The sequence below is a fragment of the Rhinoderma darwinii genome, chromosome 1 (genome assembly GCF_050947455.1).
Source record: "Rhinoderma darwinii isolate aRhiDar2 chromosome 1, aRhiDar2.hap1, whole genome shotgun sequence".
In the NCBI taxonomy this organism is placed as follows: domain Eukaryota; kingdom Metazoa; phylum Chordata; class Amphibia; order Anura; family Rhinodermatidae; genus Rhinoderma; species Rhinoderma darwinii.
The window spans coordinates 340,529,475-340,548,887 of record NC_134687.1 but is presented as its reverse complement, the minus strand read 5'-3'; the positions used below and the strand labels follow the sequence as shown (position 1 = coordinate 340,548,887).

At 41.2% G+C, this 19,413-nt stretch overlaps 1 protein-coding gene across 6 annotated transcripts in view; it reads left to right on the top strand.

Annotated features, from left to right (window-relative positions):
• The window catches only part of SLC24A2 (solute carrier family 24 member 2), a 300,950-nt gene that overhangs the window by 233,239 nt on the left and 48,298 nt on the right, over nt 1-19,413 (top strand). For 5 of the 6 annotated variants that reach the window (XM_075825879.1, XM_075825867.1, XM_075825856.1 and 2 more), the window contains one exon: nt 18,907-18,957. The exons of the other annotated variant lie outside the window; for it this stretch is intronic. In XM_075825879.1, coding sequence (XP_075681994.1) covers nt 18,907-18,957 — 51 coding nt within the window. The remainder of the gene's footprint in view (nt 1-18,906; nt 18,958-19,413) is intronic. 6 annotated transcript variants of the gene reach the window in all.

Sequence of the window (19,413 nt, the reverse complement as noted above, 5' to 3'; positions counted from 1 at the left end):
CATGCTGAGTGGTGGAAGATGGAGTCAGTCTCACAGACATAGAAGCAGGTGCAGACTGATTACCTATGGGCGTAGACACAGAAGCTGTGCCTGGCAGATCCTTTACAGCTTCACATAGCAGTAAGCCGCCATTTTATACTACAGCGCCAGCTATACGCCTAAAGAGTCCCAAGTAAGGCTGAGTGCCTGAGGAAGGTCTTGCGACCGAAACGTTGCACATAAGCTACTGGCAAAACAGAAAATCAAAATCAAAATAATATTTTCACTTTCCAAGAGTGTGCCGAAAACCTTTAAGGGAGGAGGGAGTCAGCATGCTTGCGCACTCCAGAGCGGCAGCGGAGGAGATTAGCGCAGCATAGGCCCCGGCAGAGGTGCTGTCGAATACCAGTTAGTACTCGGCGGGTGTCAAGGGCTGGGACGCGGCCATTATAATTGTTTTTACATGTTGTAGCATTACATTACCCTTCACTGTAAACAAGCTGTCTATCCCAAACCCTGAAAAACATCCCCAGACCATTATCCCTACTTCACCAAATTTTACAGTAGGCACTACGTATTACGGTAGCGTTCTACAGGGTACTGTAGTACTGGTACTGCCATCAGGGGTACGGCCACAATCTCAGCAACTTTAAACATTTGAATGAGGGCCCCAGCGTTAGTCGCTTGGAGAAAGGAACAGACCCTGTAATGTAATAGGGCCCATTCTTTACTCTGAAGTAACTAACGCTGGTGCCCTGAGGGGACTTAGGGTATGTTCACACGGCTTATTTTCGGCCATTTTTCGGGCCGTAAACGCCCGAAAAATTGGAAGCAGAATGCCTCCAAACATCTGCCCATTGCTTTCAATAGGAAAAACGGCGTTCTGTTCTGATGGGCCGTTTTTTTTACGCGGCTGTTTTGAAAAACGGTCGCGTAAAAAAACGGCCGTGAAAAAGAAGTGCAGGTCACTTCTTGGGACGTTTTTGGAGCTGTTTTTCATTGACTCTATAGAAAACAGCTCCAAAAATGGCCGTAAAAAATGCTGCGAAAAACGCCACGAAAATCGTGAGTGGCTAAAAAACGTTTGAAAAGCAGGAGCTGTTTTCCCTTGAAAACAGCTCCGTATTTTCAGACGTTTTTTTGCTAAGCGTGTGAACATATCCTTACAGAAGAGAAAGATGCAGCATGTAAGCAGAAGCTGCATGTGGAGAGAGCCGCCCACCAGACACGTCCTTCTCTACACAGCCGACTGGACCTGTAGGTTGGTGAGTGTTTCTCTGCTCTCCATCCTGCTTCCCATTCCTCCTGATCCCACTTGCAGAATACATAAAGTATGTTAAAATGGGTTTTTTTCCGTTTCCCTAGCGTTTTTTTGCCATAATTTTCGTAATCATTGCAAAAATGGCGGAGTTTTGCCGCGATTATATAAAAATAGCAGCAAAACTGCGTGATTTGTGCTCCGATTATGAAATTGCATAAAAAAGGATCCAAAACGTGAAAAAATACTGCGGTTAGGCTATATTGTCATAGTGCGCTCAAATCACGTTTTTTCTCGTGATTTAGCAAAAATTGTGGCATAAAAATGGGATTTGACTGCACTGTGTAACTAGACTAAGGCCTTATTCGGACGGCATGTTTGGTCTGTGATATACTGACCATGTATCGACCGTATTTCCCGGACCAGCCACAATTCAGGGAGTCGGGCTTCTAGCATCATAGTTATCTATAATCATGGGAGTCTCTGCCTGTCCGCAGGAATACTGTCCCGTACTGTAATCATGTTTTCAGTACGGGACCGGGGACAGTATTCCCACGGAGAGGTAGGGACTCCTAGCATCATAGATAACTGTGATGCTAGAAACCCGGCTCCTTGAACTGTGGTCGGTCTGGGAAATACGGCCGACACATGGTCCATATATCACAGACCGAACATGGACGTCTGAATGAGGCCACTTACTTATTTTTGTTGTGGATTGCGCACTGTAAATTCACTACAAATTACAATATAAGACAATATTCAGATGAACATGTGCGAAATCAGCCGTGAATAACGGATGTTTTTCATGGCCAATTTGCACCCGTGCGGGACCCGTTTTCACTGATCCCTCATAGACTTGAGTCTATTGAGGGATCCGTGAAAATGGCCAAAAATAGGTCATGTCCTATTTCTTTACTGGTCCTATACAGGGTCCGTTAAAACAACGACCGTGTGAATAGCCCCATAGAAATACATGCAGCCGTGTAACGGCCGTTAAAAAAAATGTCCTTCACGTGGACGATTAACACGTTCGTCTGATTAAACCCTAAGGGTATGTTCACATGCTAAAGTAAAAACGGCTGTAAAATGTGTAGCTGTTTTCAAGGGAAAACAGCCTCTGATTTTCAGCTGTTTTTAAAGCAGCAAACTTTTTTTGATGCGTTTTTTTGGAGCAGTTTTTGGAGCTGTGAATGTGACACAATGAAGAACGGCTACAAAAACATCTCAAGAAGTGACATGCACTTATTTTTACGTGCCAGTTTTTCAAACGGCCACGTAGAAAAAACACCCCATTTGAACGAAACGCCATTGAAATCAATGGGCAGATGTTTGGAGGTATTCAGCTACAGTTTTTTTTGGAGGCGTTTACGCCCTGAAAAACGCCTGAAAACACAGCATGTGAACATACCCTAACTGCATGAAATTTAGGACGTGCTGCTGATTTTTAAATCAGCACATGCCTATTATGTTGCAGAATTGTAACTTATTTCATCCTTTACAATGTAAAGGGTTAATTTGCTGTAAATACCTAGTAAATTCTGTAAGGCTACACGCACACATTGAGGAATTTGGTGCACAAAATCGGCATCAAAATCCCAGGTAATTCCGCAGGTAAAATCTGCACCTAATAGTGCCTTTTTTGATACGTGCGGTTTTTACATTTTGATGCGGAAATAGGTGTAGGTTTTATGCTGCAGATTTATTTATTCGGGGGGTTTCCACTGTTTTGGCACCACAAGACCTTTTCATGGTGACATGGTGCTTAAAATATATTGTAATAAAAAGGAGTTCCCAAAATCCACTAGGTGCTCCTTTGCCTTTGAGGCCTGTGTTTCAGTCCCATTAGCACACTAGGGCCACATGTGGGATATTTATAAAAACTGCAGTATCCGGGCAATAAATATTAAGTTGCATTTCTCTGGCAAAAAAAAAATTCATTTGTAAATTTCACCTCTACTTTGCTTTAATTCCTGTGAAACGCTTAAGGCTGGGTTCACACGTGGCGGAATTTCACTTGAATTCCGCTGCGGACACTCCGCAGAGTTAATCCGCAGCGGAGCCGTTTCTGCATTGACTTCCACTTCTATTTAGAAGTGTTCGTTTAGACGATGCGTAAAATTCCGCTGCGGAGCATAGGCTGCCGAGCGGAATTTGGTGTCCGCAGCATGCTCTGTCTGTTGCGGAGCAGTGGCGGACTGGTTGCGGACTCATGGCGGAATTTCTCCATTGACTTCAATGGAGATTCTATGTTCCGCAATGAAGTCCGCAGCTGTCATGCACATGTTATGTGTGCTGCGGATGCGTCTTGCTTTTTTGCCATGACATTTCTTCATTCTGGCTGGACCTATGTATTTCTAGGTCTACAGCCAGACTGAGGAAGTCAATGGGGCTCCCGGAATTACGGGAGCGTTGCTAGGAGACATCAGTAAATAGTCACTGTCCAGGGTGCTGAAAGAGTTAAGCGATCGGCAGTAACTGTTTCTGCCCCCTGGACAGTGACTACCGATCCCAATATACAGCAACCTGTCAAAAAAATAGAAGTTCATACTTACCGAGAACTCCCTGCTTCTGTCTCCAGTCCGGCTTCCCAGGATGACGTTTCAGTCTAAGTGACGGCTGCAGCCAATCACAGGCCAATCACAGGCTGCAGCGGTCACATGGACTGCCGCGTCATCCAGGGAGGTCGGGCTGGATGCCGAAAGAGGGACGCGTCACCAAGACAACGGCCGGTAAGTATGAAATTCGTTTATTTTCACTAGGGAAAGTGCTGTCCCTTCTCTCTATCCTGCACTGATAGAGAGAAGGGAAGCACTTTTCCCGCAGTCCGCAGCAGCTAGTCCGCATCAATTTACTGCACATTTTGGGCAGATCCGCAGCCGTAATCCGCAACGCGGATTATGTGCGGCATTGATGCGGACAGTGTCTGCAGAAATCCGCCACGTGGGGGCATGCCCTAAAGGGTTAAGAAACTTTCTAAATGCTGTTTTGAATACTTTGAGGGTGCAGTTTTTAAAATGGAGTGATTTATATGGGGTTTCTAATATATGGCCCTCAAAGCCACTTCAGAACTGAACTGGTCCCTTAAAAAAAAGGCTTTTGAAATTTTCTTGAAAATGTGAGAAATTGCTGCTAAAGTTCTAAGCCTTGTAACGTCCCAGAAAAATAAAAGGATGTTATAAAAAACTATGCCGGCATAAAGTAGACATATGGGAAATGTTAACTAGTAACAATTTTGTGTGGTATAACTATCTGTCTTACAAGCAGATACATTCATATTTAGAAAAATGCACATTTTTGCAAATTTTCTCTAAACTTTGGTGGTTTTTACCAATAAATACTGAATTTATCGACCAAATTTTTCCACTAACATAAAGTACAATATTTCACGAAAAAACAGTCTCAGAATTGCTTGTATAAGCAAAGCCATTGCAAAGTTATTACCATATAAAGTAACACGTTAGATTTGAATGGGCTGTGTCCACAAGACCAAAATTGTCTTTCTCTCCAAGGGGTTAAAGTCAGTCAGCTCTTCCGTATGAGCCATACTGCTAGCAATGTTTGTATATGGAGAGTGCATGGTTGTGAGCTTGATTTTATGCACCTGTCCACAATAGTGTGACTGAAACACAACGCAAAAATTAGGAGGGGTGCCAACCTATTTGTCCATATAGTGTAGCATTTGTCAGTTTTGCTGAACAAATTTTTGGACATATATAACAAACAGTGACCAATCCATATCGAGCATAGAGATATTTTAGAGTTTAAGAGATCTTTTAAAAGATTTGAAATATCTTATGTAAAACAAGTACAGGCATAGTGGAAAAATTCCATCCCTGAAAAGATTTTACAACTCTCTATAATATTAAATATCATTCTTTTCTGCTTTTTCCAAATCAAGTTTAATAGAAAATTGAGAAATGCGTTAACAGAAATCTCAAAAAATTTGATGGGCATGAGGATAGTGGATCAAACCCACATTCTTGGGAATATAGAGGAAAATAAAAAGAGACCGGAGTGTCCTCCTTAAAGCAACATCATCAAGTAACGTGAATTTAGAGGAAACTGTGCATTAGTTAACTTGCAGTTTGCAATATCAGATTGGTGCTGAGATTCCTGTTAGTTGATATTGTCGGTTATACTTATTACGATTGGTGCAAGTTATTAATATCTACTGTGAGCACCTCGAATTTATGTTTATGAAGTGCATTTATTATTTATGAAATTTCGGAAGCACAAAAAAACTTTTTTAGAGACAAGTGATCCCTTATATTATAGATTTATTATCCAATTGTTTATAACAGTTGACACATGGATAATTAATAATGGATGAAATGACATATGGACTAACTGACCGCACGGCTATCTCCATTGTAGTTTTTTTATGACCTACTGGGCATTTTGTAACTCCTCCACTCCATTGGTGACAAAAAAAAGTTATTGCTCTCTGAATAGGGCTTTACATAAACATGATGTTTTTTGTTTTTTAAACTATATAAACTATATAAATTTGGTATTGTAATCGTACTGACCCGCAGAATAAGGTTAACATGTCCTTTATACCGCATAGTGAACACCGTTGAAATACAAGTTTTTCAATATGTAACCCAAAATAATCACAATAAAAAACTACAACTCTCATACAGCCACATTGACGAAAAAATTCAAAAGTTAAAGGGTAACTAAACGTTCAGCAAATTTCTGATAAGTCATAAGTTTTGATTGGTGGGGGTCTGAGCACTGAGACCCCCACAAATCGCTGAAACAAAGCGGCAGAAGTGTTTGTGTGATCGCTCAGCCGCTTCGTTTCTGTTCAGCTTTTTCCGGAAATCAATGTAGCGGAGTACGGGCTCAATACAAAGTCTATGAGCTCATACTCGTAAAAGCCGAACAGAAGCGTAGTGTCTCAACGCTCACACGAGCACTTCTGCCGCTTCGTTTTAGTGATTGGTGGGGGTCTCAGTGCTCGGACCCCCACCAATCAAAACTTCTGACATGTCACTATGACATGTCAGAAGTTTGTTGAACATTTAGTTACCCTTTAAGTCTCTATGAACGCAATGATGCCAATTGATGGCCCAGACAAATTTTTGCGCCTAACAGTTTTTCACCCAAAACCACATGTCATCATTTGCTAGACCCCACAGATGGGCCTGGTAGATGCAGTACAGATGATGATGTTTTGGGGCCTATAGGGCTAGAGGAGAACCACAGATTAGGCCAAACTGGTGTGCGGGTATTGTATACAAAACCCTCATTAAACGCATAGCCATGTTGCATGATACAAAAGCTGGCTGTGCGCGTTAAAAAAATTGCATTGTATAACACTTACGTGTTATCTTAAATTGCAGGCCAGACAGGAATATTTCTTCAGTTTCAAAAGATGGTTATCAAGGTCCTAATAAATGAAAACAAGGAAGGGGAGGGCCCAAGCACATCTGCTGGAAGAAAGGCTGCTCGTATGATTCCAGGGCAACACTTTTTCAGCGAAGTTCCCCAAACTGCAAAGAAGTGAAGGTCCTAAAAAGGGGCAAAGTGTGTTCCAAAAGGGGATAAGAAAGGACATAATTTACCATTGCCATCACCATGTTCAATGGTTGGCACTCAGGTGAAATTATGGTGCTGCGTGGTAGGGGCTTGGTCCTTTAATTGTAACAATAGAGAAAGCCACAACACTCATTGCATTGCACAAAAAATATTTTTTTAATTGGATGTAATATATTTATTTCATCAAATTAAAAATATCCTTTACAAGGAATGAGTGATGTGTTTTTTTTAATTATTTTCATTTATCATTGCGACACCTGCCCCGAAAAACCTGACCTGTGCACAAAGGATTGGTTCAAAGCGCACCACACATTTATGGATTATTTTTATTATTTATTTACCCCACTATGCCCTGACGTACTCCGCACAGCTTACATATGACCCACATTATAAACTGAAATACCAGTAAAACCCCAAACAAAACTACTACCAAGCAAAATCTGCACTCCAAAAGCCAAATGCCAGTCCTTCCATTCTGAGCCCTACACTGTGCCCAAACAGCAGTTTATGACCACACACTACAACATCCATTGTGCACTAATTTCTGGAAAACACCTTTGGGGTCAAAATGTTCACTACATCCATAGATGACTGTCTTGAGGAGTGTAGTTGCCAAAATTCCATTATTGGGGATTTCCACTGTGCTCTGCAAATAGAGCCCAAAACCATTCCAGCAAACTCTTCTCTCAAAAAGTCAAATGGCACTCCTTTCCTTCTGAGAAAATTCTGGGGTATTGCCATACTCTGGAGAAATTGCATGAAAAATTGTGGGGTGCTTTGTCCCTATATTTCTAAATTACAAATTGTTTAATTGTTAAAATGACAAATATTTAGCTACACCTACATATTATTGGAAAAAAGTTACAGATTTTATTTATACATCCCAATTCTTATAAATTATATGAAACATATGTGGGGTCAAAATGCTCCCTACACCCCCTAGATTAATTGCTTGGGAGGTGTGGTTTCCGAAATATGGTATTTTGGGGGGAGTGTTTTTTTATGTTTTGGCACCTTAAGGCCTCCGTAAAACTGAAATGGTGCCTGGAAAATATCCTACTAAAAGGGAGGCCCCAAAACCCAATAGATGCTCCTTCATTTCTGAGGCCTGTGTTTGAGTCAAGTTGTACACTAGGGCCACATGTGGGATCTTTTTAAAAGCTACATAAATATTGAGTTTTGTTTCTCTGTTAATAAAAAACACAAACGTCCTAAATGCTGTTGGAGTGATTTATGGGGGGTTTCTAATATATCTAAAGCTACTTCAGAACTTAATTGGTCCCTAAAAAAATACGGTTTGGAAATTTGCTAAACTTCTAAGCCTATTAAAAAAAATTCCAACATACAGTAGACATTTGGTAAATGTTAATTATTATCTAATCTGATCTGTGCACAGAATTAAAATTTGTCTACATTTTCTGTAAATGTCAGATTTTGTATTTGTAAATAAACACAACATATCTACCAAAATTTACCACCAAAATAAACTACAATGTGTAAAAAAATAAAAATATCTCAAAATTACTTGGATAAGTCTCACACAAGTTAGATTTGAAACATACCCCATGCAGCAATATGGTGCGGTTTTTGGTCTGGAATTCCCTGCGGTGGCGCACAGGGTGGATACGCTTTGTGCTTTCACGCCGCGTATCCACCCTGCATGAACATACCCTTAGTCTGAAGCGTGCAGGAGTAATGCTGTATTCACATCTTACTTTAATGGACTCCGTCAGGTTTCCGTCATGGTTGCCTATATTTTGCCGGCAACAGAGCCTCCGACGCAGATGTGAACAGCCATAAGATTGGACTAATTTATTAAGAGTTGCACACCTCTTAATACTTTTGTCAAAGCTTGTGCTGTCTGTGCACCAAAAAGTGAAATCTACACCATTACGTAGATCTCTAGTATAGTTTACTCCAGTTTGTTTAGTTTAGTAAATTTGTCTGGCCTCGGGTGGCGCTGCCCCTTCAGTTAAGCCCCATTCACTTTTTAAAAAGTGTTATGAGCGGCCGAAAATGGCAAAAAGTCGCATATTATTAAGCAAATATGGTGTATGCCATAATGTGCAACTTTTTTGCAACAGAAGACTGGCATAAATCTCTTTAGAAATTACCCCACTGTATGTGTACTGTTTTCTATTGGTTATTGTTTGTTATGTTGATCTTAGTGGAAAAATGTGTTCACTGTGCCATTGGGTAGCATGATGATGAAATATTACACAACAGGGATAGTATCCTGTTGGAATGGATTTGACAGTAATGCCATAAATGTCTGCATTGTCAAATAAAAGAAGAGGATTAAATATACATGACCGGAAGATACATTAGTATTTTGCAGAGTTCTTTCACCCTGGGTGTTCTTCTCAGCCTGGGTTATCTCATTCACTTGTGTTCGCTGACCTTTCTGCTGCACCTTCCACTCCGTATTCTTATCATTAAAAATTAATAATTTCAGATCCTATTTTTTATATCATTACATGAATAATTGGCTGAATGCTTTTAGCGCTTCCCGCAGAGCCAGAGCAGCGGGAAGAACAAATGCAGGAAATCATTGACTGTGAAAAAGCTCCTTCACAATTTAAGCAAGCAAATAGCAGCTGTGACGCAGTTATCTTAAATTCCCTTATATATATGTATGTCAGGCATGGGGAGTTTACTCATTATATTTGGATTTAGGCATGGCCCACGTCTTTAATATATTTGGTGCATTTTACAACTTTTTTAGCCACAGCCTATTTTTTAGACAGAGGATAGCCTAGTGATTTATTATGTCTTATGAACTGGATTTCGCAATAGTAAAAGGTGGAGAGGAAAAGGAAGGAAAAGAGAAGGTAGAGGCATAGCCTCGAAGTGATGAGGTGGCATGGTATGGGACAGGATAATCCAGTGTGTGATCTAAATCTTGGAACATTATTGGTATGTTGTTCTAATCGGGCTGCCACTATCCGAATTACTGTCAGGTTGGCACTATGGGTATATTGTCCTGAATGTATGACCAGTAGTTGTTTAGAAGGTGGGACTAAATTGTTCAAAGGTGTTACTAACACTAAAAAACAGATACAGTACATGGTGTACATCACATGTAATAGTCCCTCTTTCCCATCTTCAATTTGTTAAAAGAGGAATTTGGAGGGGAGTGGTTACATAATCCATTCAGAATATGTGGAAAAGTGTTGTTAGAAGATGGTATAATTTAAAGGAATGCTCTACTATTGAATGACATTTTATTATTTTCCACAATTCAAGACTACATAGAAAGTTGAAAGCAATTTTGTGAAAGTTAGATAATCGCTCAAGGTCCTGCAATCCAGCCATCCCCCTAATTTCTTTGTTTTTATGCAGTTCATTTCTTGTGACCAAAGACCCTTCATGTCTTGTGTCATGTCACAAATTGTACACAATGTTCCATGTGCAGTCCCACTAGTCATTTGTCTAGAGGCAAAAAACATTGTATTTGTCATGTGCATCTATGCTTCTTTTAAACTATCCAATGATTCTAATTGGCTTGGCAGCAGCTGCCTGGCGCTGATTGTAAAATTTATTCTACCGTCCACCAATGCCCGCCGGTGTGTTTCAGTGTCTGTTTTACCCAGTGTTTTATTATTTAATATACAATTTTAAAATTTCATTTGTTGTTCCATGAAATGGTACAAGTGTTTCTTGAATTACATGATTTTTTATCGGCTGTTCAGACAGAAAAGTAAATTCAGAATTCTGCTAGACTCCTGTTACCAGAGATTAGTGCATTGTGAGAGCTCAGATGACAGTTCTACACTTAAAACTAAGTTGTTTGTACTCATGTCTCTGCAGGGGATTTGGAGCTCTGTATCAGAAGAAATGGAACTCCAACCACTATAACAGTTAAATCAAGGAATTATTCAGCATAGAATGTTGAATCTTAAAATGACATAGTGTTAAAAAGTGCATATTCACTTTCAGTAACAGAAATTGGCTGTTTTCTTAATTGAATTGCCTCAGGATCGGCTCTGTGACTGCTGCCCATTGCTGGAAAGACGTAAGAGCAGCGATAGGAAGGTGCCAATTCTTTTCCTATCGGCTCTTTTTTCTTTGTAGTCCTCAGGGTTCGCCCATTATAGTCAAAGGCCAACCTTGGGGCCTTGGGGAAAACTAAATTAAGAGATTAAGTTGTTTGCCACTGCTACTTCTTTTCTAGCAATAGGCAAAAAATGTCTCTCCTGAGACAACTCCTTTAGGCCTCATTTACACGAGCGTATTATACGCGCGTGCGACGCGCGTGCTTTTCACGCGTGTCGTACGCACCTATAATAGTCTATGGGGCTGTTTAGACGATGCGTGAATTTTGCGCAGCGTGAGTGCGTTGCGTAAAACTCACGACATGTTCTATATTCTTGCGTTTTTCACGCAACACGCACCCATTGACTTCAATGGGTGCGTGAAAACAACGCATGCCACACTGACGGTCCTGCGTTGCATGCGCGAAAATCACGCAAGAGCTGTCAAAAGGATGAATGTAAACAGAAAAGCACCACGTGCTTTTCTGGTTACAAACATCCAAACGGAGTGTCAAATTAGAGATGAGCGCACCGAACTTCACCGGGTTCGGCCGAACTCGTTTTAACCGAACCCGGCAAAAAATGTTCGGGTACGCGACGTCAGGAGACAGTCACTGCCCACGGTGCTGAAAGACTTAAACTGTTTCAGCACCATGGACAGTGACTTTCGATCACAATATACATATACGTGTAAAAAAAAAAAAGAAGTTCTGACTTACCGATAACTCCCGGCTTCTTACTCCAGTCCGACCTCCCGGGATGACAATTCAGGCCAAGTGACAGCTGCAGCCAATCACAGGCCAAGCACAGGCTGCAGCCAATCACAGGCTGCAGCGGTCTCATGGCCTGCCGCGTCATCCTGGGAGGTGGGGCCGGATGACAAGAGAGGGACGCGTCACCAAGGCAACGGCCGGGAGACCGGACTGGAGGAAGCAGGCAGTTCATGGTAAGTGTGAACGTCTTTTTTTATTCACAGGTTGGTGTAGATTGTGATCGGCATTCACTGTCGAGGGTGCTGAAAGAGTTACTGCCGATCAGTTAGCTCTTTCAGCACCTTGGACAGTGACGGGCGTCGACTACCTCATCTCTATGATGGCGGCTGCGCGAAAATCACGCAGCCGCGCATCATACACGGATGACACACGGAGCTGTCAATTGCCTTTTGCGCACGCAAAACGCAGCGTTTTTTTGCGTGCGCAAAACGCACACGCTCGTGTAAATGAGGCCTTAAGGGGATATATCCCTTATCTCGTTGAAAGCCTGCATGATGAAAAGCGAGCATAAAGACACACTTTCTTTCAGCCTGTAAGGGTATGTTCACACGGAGTATTTTGGCACTGTTTTTGACATGGAAACCACATTAGAAACATCGCCAAAAATTACCCGAAATCGCCTCCCATTGATTTCAATGGGAGGCAGATGCGTTTTTTTCCGCCAAATTTTCTGCCGGCAGGTCAAAATCTGCCTCAAAATTCCTGAAGGAATTTTGAGGCAGATTTTTCCGCCTGAAAACAGTGTGAACAGGGCCTAAGACTCTGTATACACAACTGTATTATGGCTATGTGCATGCATTTATTGACAAGGATGAAATCGAGACTTGTGTTGGGAGATTTTCTGTATGCTACTATCTTTGGATGCTAAGAAGGCTTTTGACAGGGTGGATTGGGGGTCTCCCTGTCTCAAATTGGACTGGGTCAGTTGATGAGGGATGGTATATTTTCTCTGTATAACAGACCTCAAGCGAGAGTTAGAATTAACCCCTTCCCGACATTTGACGTATCCATATGCCAAAGTCGGGTAGAGGAAGTATGGAACGGGCTCACGGAGTGAACCCGCCTAATACGATGCGGGTGTTGGCTATATGTTACAGCCGACACTGCAGAGTAATGAGCGTGATCGCGCTCGAGCGCGATCCCGCTCGTTTAACTCGTTAAATGCAGCGGTCAATAGTGACCGCAGCGTTTAAATCATTAGAGAGACCCTCTCTAACAGTTCATCGCGCCCCCGCAATGCAACCACGGGTAGCGATGGTTGCTATGGCTGCCTGGGGGCCTAATGAAGGCCCCCAGGTCCGCCATCTTTGTGCTCCTATTAAGCGCTGCCTCCGGCAGGGCTTAATAGAAGCCTGTCAGAATATACTGCAATATTAATGTAGAATACAGAATACAGAGTACAATACAGAATATCGTGCAAGCGATCCAATGATCGCTAGTTGAAGTCCCCTAGGGGGACTAATAAAAAAAGTAAAAATTTGTAAAATAAAGTTTTTTATACGTAAAAAAAATGAAAAAATATTAAAAGTTAAAAAAAAAACTTTTCCCATTTTCCCCCTAGAACATAGTAAAAAAAAAAAAAAATTCTATTGCCGCATCCGTAAAAGTCTGAACTATTACAATATATCATTATTTAACTCGCACCGTGTATGCCGTAAAAAAAAAATATATATAAACGGCAGAAACGTCACATGTACCCCAAAATGGCATCATTATCCAACAAAAAATAAGCCCTCATACCACTTAATCGATGGAAAAATAAAAAAGTTATGGCTCTCAGAATTTGGCGACACAAAATAAATTTTATTTTTTACACTTAGGTGTTTACTTGTAAAAGTAGTAAAATATAGAAAAAACTATATATATTTGGTATCACCATAATTGTATTGACCCACAGAATAAAGGTAACATGTTGTTTTAATTGCACAGTGAATTCCGCAGAAAAACAGAGCGCAAAAAACAATGGAGGAATCGCTGTTTTTTTCATTTTCTACCCCATATATAATTTTTTTGACAGTTTCCTACTAAATTATATGGCCCAATAAATGGTGCTACGAAAAAGTACAACTCTTCCCTCAAAAATCAAGCCCTCATAGGACTATATCGACGGAAAAATAAAAAAGTTACGGCTTTTGGAATGTGGGGAGGAAAAAACGAAAATGAAAATCTGAAAAATGGCTGCGGCGGGGTTAATGGTACCCTGTCTGCTCCGTTTACGATTAGCAATGGAACTGGACAGGGATGCCCTCTTTCCCCTTTGTTGTTCGCATTAGTTATGGAACATTTATTAGTAGCACCCAGACATAATAGCGATATCATGGGACTTCAAATAGGTGAGAATCATTTTAAAACGTTGGCTTTCGCTAATGATTTGTTATCCTATGTCACTCATCCCTATTTATCTTTACCATCGCTGATGAAAACCAGTCGGACGTATAGTTACTTTAGCAATTATAAGGTGAATTTAACTAAGAGCGAGGCCCTGAATTTCACTTTAGATCCCCAATTAGTGCAACAACTAAGTCATAATTATTCCTTCTCATGGAAAACAAACTCACTCAAATAACCGGGGATTCAGATCCCGGCGGATCTAACGGATACCTATCCCCTTAACTTCACTCTTATCCTTCAATCCATTAGGGCTGACTTGTCCAAATGAAACATAAGGACTTTTCATGGCTCGGCAGAATCAATATTGTTAAACTGAATGTACTACAATGTGTGATGTATTTATATCTGACTGTCCCGTGTACACTGCCCAGGCAGTTCTTTCTTTCGCTTAATAAGGCCCTTAACAGATTTATTTTGCAGGCTAAACCCTCAAGAATAGCAAAGTCCACATTAATTAGGAGGAAGCAACAAGGTGGTCTAGCTTTACCAGACTTTCTTTCTTATTATTTTTCTGCAGTTGCGACTAGGATCTTAGACTGGTTTCACCAGAATAAGTCCAAACTTTTGATAACACTGGAAGATTTCTTATTGCCAGTGCCACTGATTATTCTCCCATGGTTGAGAACTCCATACTACACTACTATAGAGAACTCTCGACTCCCGTTTATTGCGGGGCACCTAAATGTAGTACGTAAACGCTATGGGAAACATTCACTCCTGATAACCCTTAATAGCCCCCTGCCTCCAGTCTCTAACAATAGGTAATTCCCTCCGGGATTAGCTGCTTCTTTCTTATCCTACTTGTCCAGACCGTCACCATTAACCTCCAACACCTGTTAACGGATGAGGGTTTAAAATCCCTCAACTCCATTATCCCAGGGGAAGAACTCTCTTTGACAAAATCTTGGGACTATTTACAATTTACAAAATGTCTACGATAATAATAAAATCAAGTTATGTTTACATAGAACACTGACACCTTTTGAAAATATGTGCCTCCTACCCACGCCTCCAGTGAAGACAATATCCGCCATCTATATGTTACTTTTAGAATAAAAATAATAACACACCGGCCTAGTTCATTACAGGTTGGGAGAGGGAACTAACGCCCACACCCTCTGCCTCTGATTAGTCTAAAGCGTTTACACTGTGCCATAAATTTTCTATTTCATATAAAGCTAAGAAAACAAACTATAATATTATGTCCCGTTGGTATAGAGTCCCTGTTTTGTTGCACTCTTTTTACCCTTCGGTTTCAGAGGAATTTTGGTGTTGTAGGGGTGACCGTGGCACTATGTTACATATTTAGTGGGGATATCCCCATATCCTGACTTTTTGGGTTAAGGTGGTGGCCCTTATTAATAAAATAATGGGAAGAGAGATACCTAACAATCCAGCTGTATTGCTACTCTCCATGGTGCCAGGTTCCATTACAGCAAATGTGCGGAGCCTGGTTATCTAGAACTCTTATTCCACGTCAATGGAAATCTGAGAGGACTCCCTCAATACAGGAGTGGTTTCTAGAGGTACTTCATTTGCAGAGGATGGAAGTAGGATCCAATTGCTGGGCAACTAGGTCTGCTTACATGGTTTGGCAGGACTGGTCAGATTTCTGTTCCTCTGACGAGTATTTCTCATATTTGTGATTTGGAATAAGGGGAAGTTAGACTTCTCTAGGCAATTATGGGGGGAACAGTTCTCACATGACATATCTATTGAAGTGTGGAATAATTTTTTCACCCATGGTTCTCTATTTGTACTTCTACTCTTCATACACACACACCTCAACTTGGGTTTATATACCTCTTCATGCCAACTTTTTGGGCTAATTAAAATCGAAATGTAAGAAGGTTATTAGCCACCGTGGTGCTAATGTGAACCTTTATATTAATATATGCCATTATAATTGTTATGTTTATTTGTACTTTGTTTTGCAGAATGTATGTTTTTTTCTGGTCACTTACAGCATAATGCCTCTATACATTGTGTGATCACTTGATCAGGGAAGCGGCTATTGAGGCTTCTCTGCTGACTCTACACAGCTCTGAGATACTCTTTATAATATGTATATTTTCTATTCAATTCCTGTTCATTATTTGCATATATGCCCTTCTGCGTCAGGGAATATGCATTATCTCTTTGATTTGTACAGACGTTACTATCCTTGCTTTCCTCTGCCCGATTACTTGTTCGGACTACTGCATTTTGGATTGCCGTTTGTGATATATTTCTCTTTTGAAAAGATAAAAATACAGAATGTTAAAAAAAAAAAAAAGTAGCTGAAAATTACAAGGCTGTTTTCAAGGAAAACAGCCTCTGATTTCAAGGGTTTTTTTAAGCTGAAAATGAAGCTTTTTTTAATTTGAGGCTTTTTTTGAGTCGTTTTATCGAGGTGTTTTTCAGGCTTTGTTCACACTCGTAACAAAAAACGGCTGAAAATCATTTTTTTGCGCCGTTTTTTACGCCCGTGTTTGGAGCTCTTTTTCTATTGAGTCAATGAAAAACGGCTCCAAAAACATCTCAAGAAGTGACATGCACTTCTTTTACGAGGCGTTTTTTTACGTGGCCTTTTTTAAAAACGGCTGTGCAAAAAACGCCCACGTGGGAAGAGAACGCCGTTTTTCCAATTGAAATCAATGGGCAGATGTTTGGAGGCATTCAGCCCCCGCATTTTTAGCAGTTTTTCGGGGCGTTTACGGCCCAAAAAACTGCTGAAAATAGCCCGTGTGAACATACCCTTATAGGTCCAGTACTTGTGGTCACACATGCCAAGTAGCTACCGTTGGCCCGACACATTTATTATAATTTACTCCAGAAATTTGCATAAATTATAGCGCTAATCCACAGAGCACGACCAATTTTCATAAATCTTATCCACAGACTTCTATGCAAGAGTGTTGTGGGCATGCTCTGTAACATATGCAACTATTGTCAATGGTATCATCCTGTTTTATTTGACTCCAATTTTATTATAGCGATTTTATCTTTCATTGTAATCCTGCCCTGTGATGTGTTGACTTCTGAAAAGTAATCTCTGCAAAACAAGTGTCAGCCTTTTGTAATGGCTTAGTGGCCAGTGTAAAAACTGCAATATTTTAATATTTTTTTTTAATAAGATAGGGACATGGAAAAAAGCACCACAAAACATTTGTTAAAAATATGTTTAACATCAAAGGTTGATTTAAATTTCCTGACAATAGATTCCCCTTAAATGCCACTTTCTGCTGGGATAATTAATATTATTTACTGAAATGGTACTGTAAAAAACATAATACATCATTCTAATATATGTGATACTAGAGTTGCCAAGTCCTATCAGGACAGTGAACCAGAAGCAATAGTGTTTTTAAGTATTCCTTTTTTGAATTAGAGGATTAGAGAGGTTGCCCAGTGAGGATAGGCTATCAATATTCAATCTGTAGGGGTCTGGCTCTGGGCATCCCCAATGATCAGATGTTTGAAGGGGCTGCGACGCTGCTTCCCCTATATTGCTTACACTGTTCTATACTGGTCAACACCATCACACTCATAGCGGCCGTTCACAGTATTAGGCCTCATTTACACGAGCGTGTGCGTTTTGCTCGCGCAAAAAACGCAGCGTTTTGCATGCGCAAAAGGCACTTGACAGCTCCGTGTGTCATCCGTGTATGATGCGCGGCTGCGTGATTTTCGCGCAGCCGCCATCATAGAGATGAGGCTAGTCGACGTCAGTCACTGTCCATGGTGCTGAAAGAGCTAACTGATCGGCAGTAACTCTTTCAGCACCCTCGACAGTGAATTCCGATCACCATATCGAGTAACCTGTTTAAAAAAAAAGAGGTTCGTACTTACCGAGAACTTCCCGGCCGTTGCCTTGGTGACGCGTCCTTGGTGACGCGTCCTTGGTGACGCGCCTCTCTTGACATCTGGCCCCACCTCCCTGGATGACGCGGCAGTCCATGTGACCGCTGCAGCCTGTGCTTGGCTTGTGATTGGCTGCAGCTGTCACTTGGACTGAATTGTCATCCCGGGAGGTCAGACTGGAGGAAGAAGCCGGGAGTTATCGGTAAGTCAGAACTTTTTTTTTTTTTTACACGTTCACGTATATTGGAATCGGAAGTCACTGTCCAGGGTGCTGAACCAGTTTAAACTCTTTCAGCACCCTGCACAGTGACTGTCTCCTGCCGGGTTCGGTCAAAACGAGTTCGGCCGAACCCGGTAAAGTTCGGTTCGCTCATGTCTAAGACACTCCGTTCGGATGTTTGTAAACAGAAAAGCACGTGGTGCTTTTCTGTTTACATTCAGTTTGACAGCTCTTGCCCGAATCACGCAGTTTGCACGTAAGTGCTTCCGTGCGACCTTCGTGGTTTTCACGCACCCATTGACTTCAATGGGTGCGTGATGCGCGAAAAACGCATGATTATAGAACATGTCGTGAGTTTTACGCAACGCACTCGCGCTGCGCAAAATTCACGCATCGTCTGCACTGCCCCATAGAGTAATATAGGTGCGTACGACATGCGTGAAAAGCACGCGCGTCGCACGCGCGTATATTACGCTCGTGTAAATGAGGCCTTACAGTTACCTCCCATAAGTGAATAGGAGACGGCTGTAATACTGTGAACCGCCGCTACAAGTGTTACGGCATTTGACAATATGGAGCAGTGTAAGCAGCAAAGGAGAAGCAGTTCTTGCCAGAGAGCCGCAGCCCCTTCAAACATCTGATAATTGGGGATGCCGAGAGTCAGACCTCCACCGTTCAGATATTGATGGCCTTTCCTGAGGATAGGCCATCAATTTAATCTCACCGGACTACCCCTTTTAAGGTAGAAAGCTCCTTCAAATGAATACTAGCCATTATATAGGGTATTTTTATATTTGTATTCATTTACCTGCAGTAATATGATTTCTGGAGCCTTAATCTTCTGTTTTTACTGTGATGTTGTAGAACTTGGATCATATGGAAAACTAAAATATTATGACACTATGACTGAAGAAGGTAAGATTTTTTGGAAAATTTGCTAGCATTTTGTTGTTTGTATTGGCTTATTTGTACCTTTGTATTTTTGTGATTAGTCTTCATCCCTGCATGGTTCACCAAGGCTGCTGATGATGTTGTTGTTTGCCTGGTTTGATGTTGTTTGCCTTCAGTTGTGTTTCCCTAGTTCAGATGTACTGACCACCACAGTGATTGACTTTAGGGATGGCAGATGTGTACTAGTATGTATGGCTAGGAATGCAATATATCCTTATTATGATATCGCTGTTACTTTATTTCAGAGTAGGAACGTGCTTGAGGGACATTCGACGTACTGCCATATGGTGACAGAAAGCTGATTAGTAATTACAGTGAAGGGTCTATTATACTTTTGTGAAATAGATCTGTGTGCATTTCCATCTCCTATTCATTCCTGTTCTCTGACAAAACGTGATATGCATTTATCAATAGCTGTGA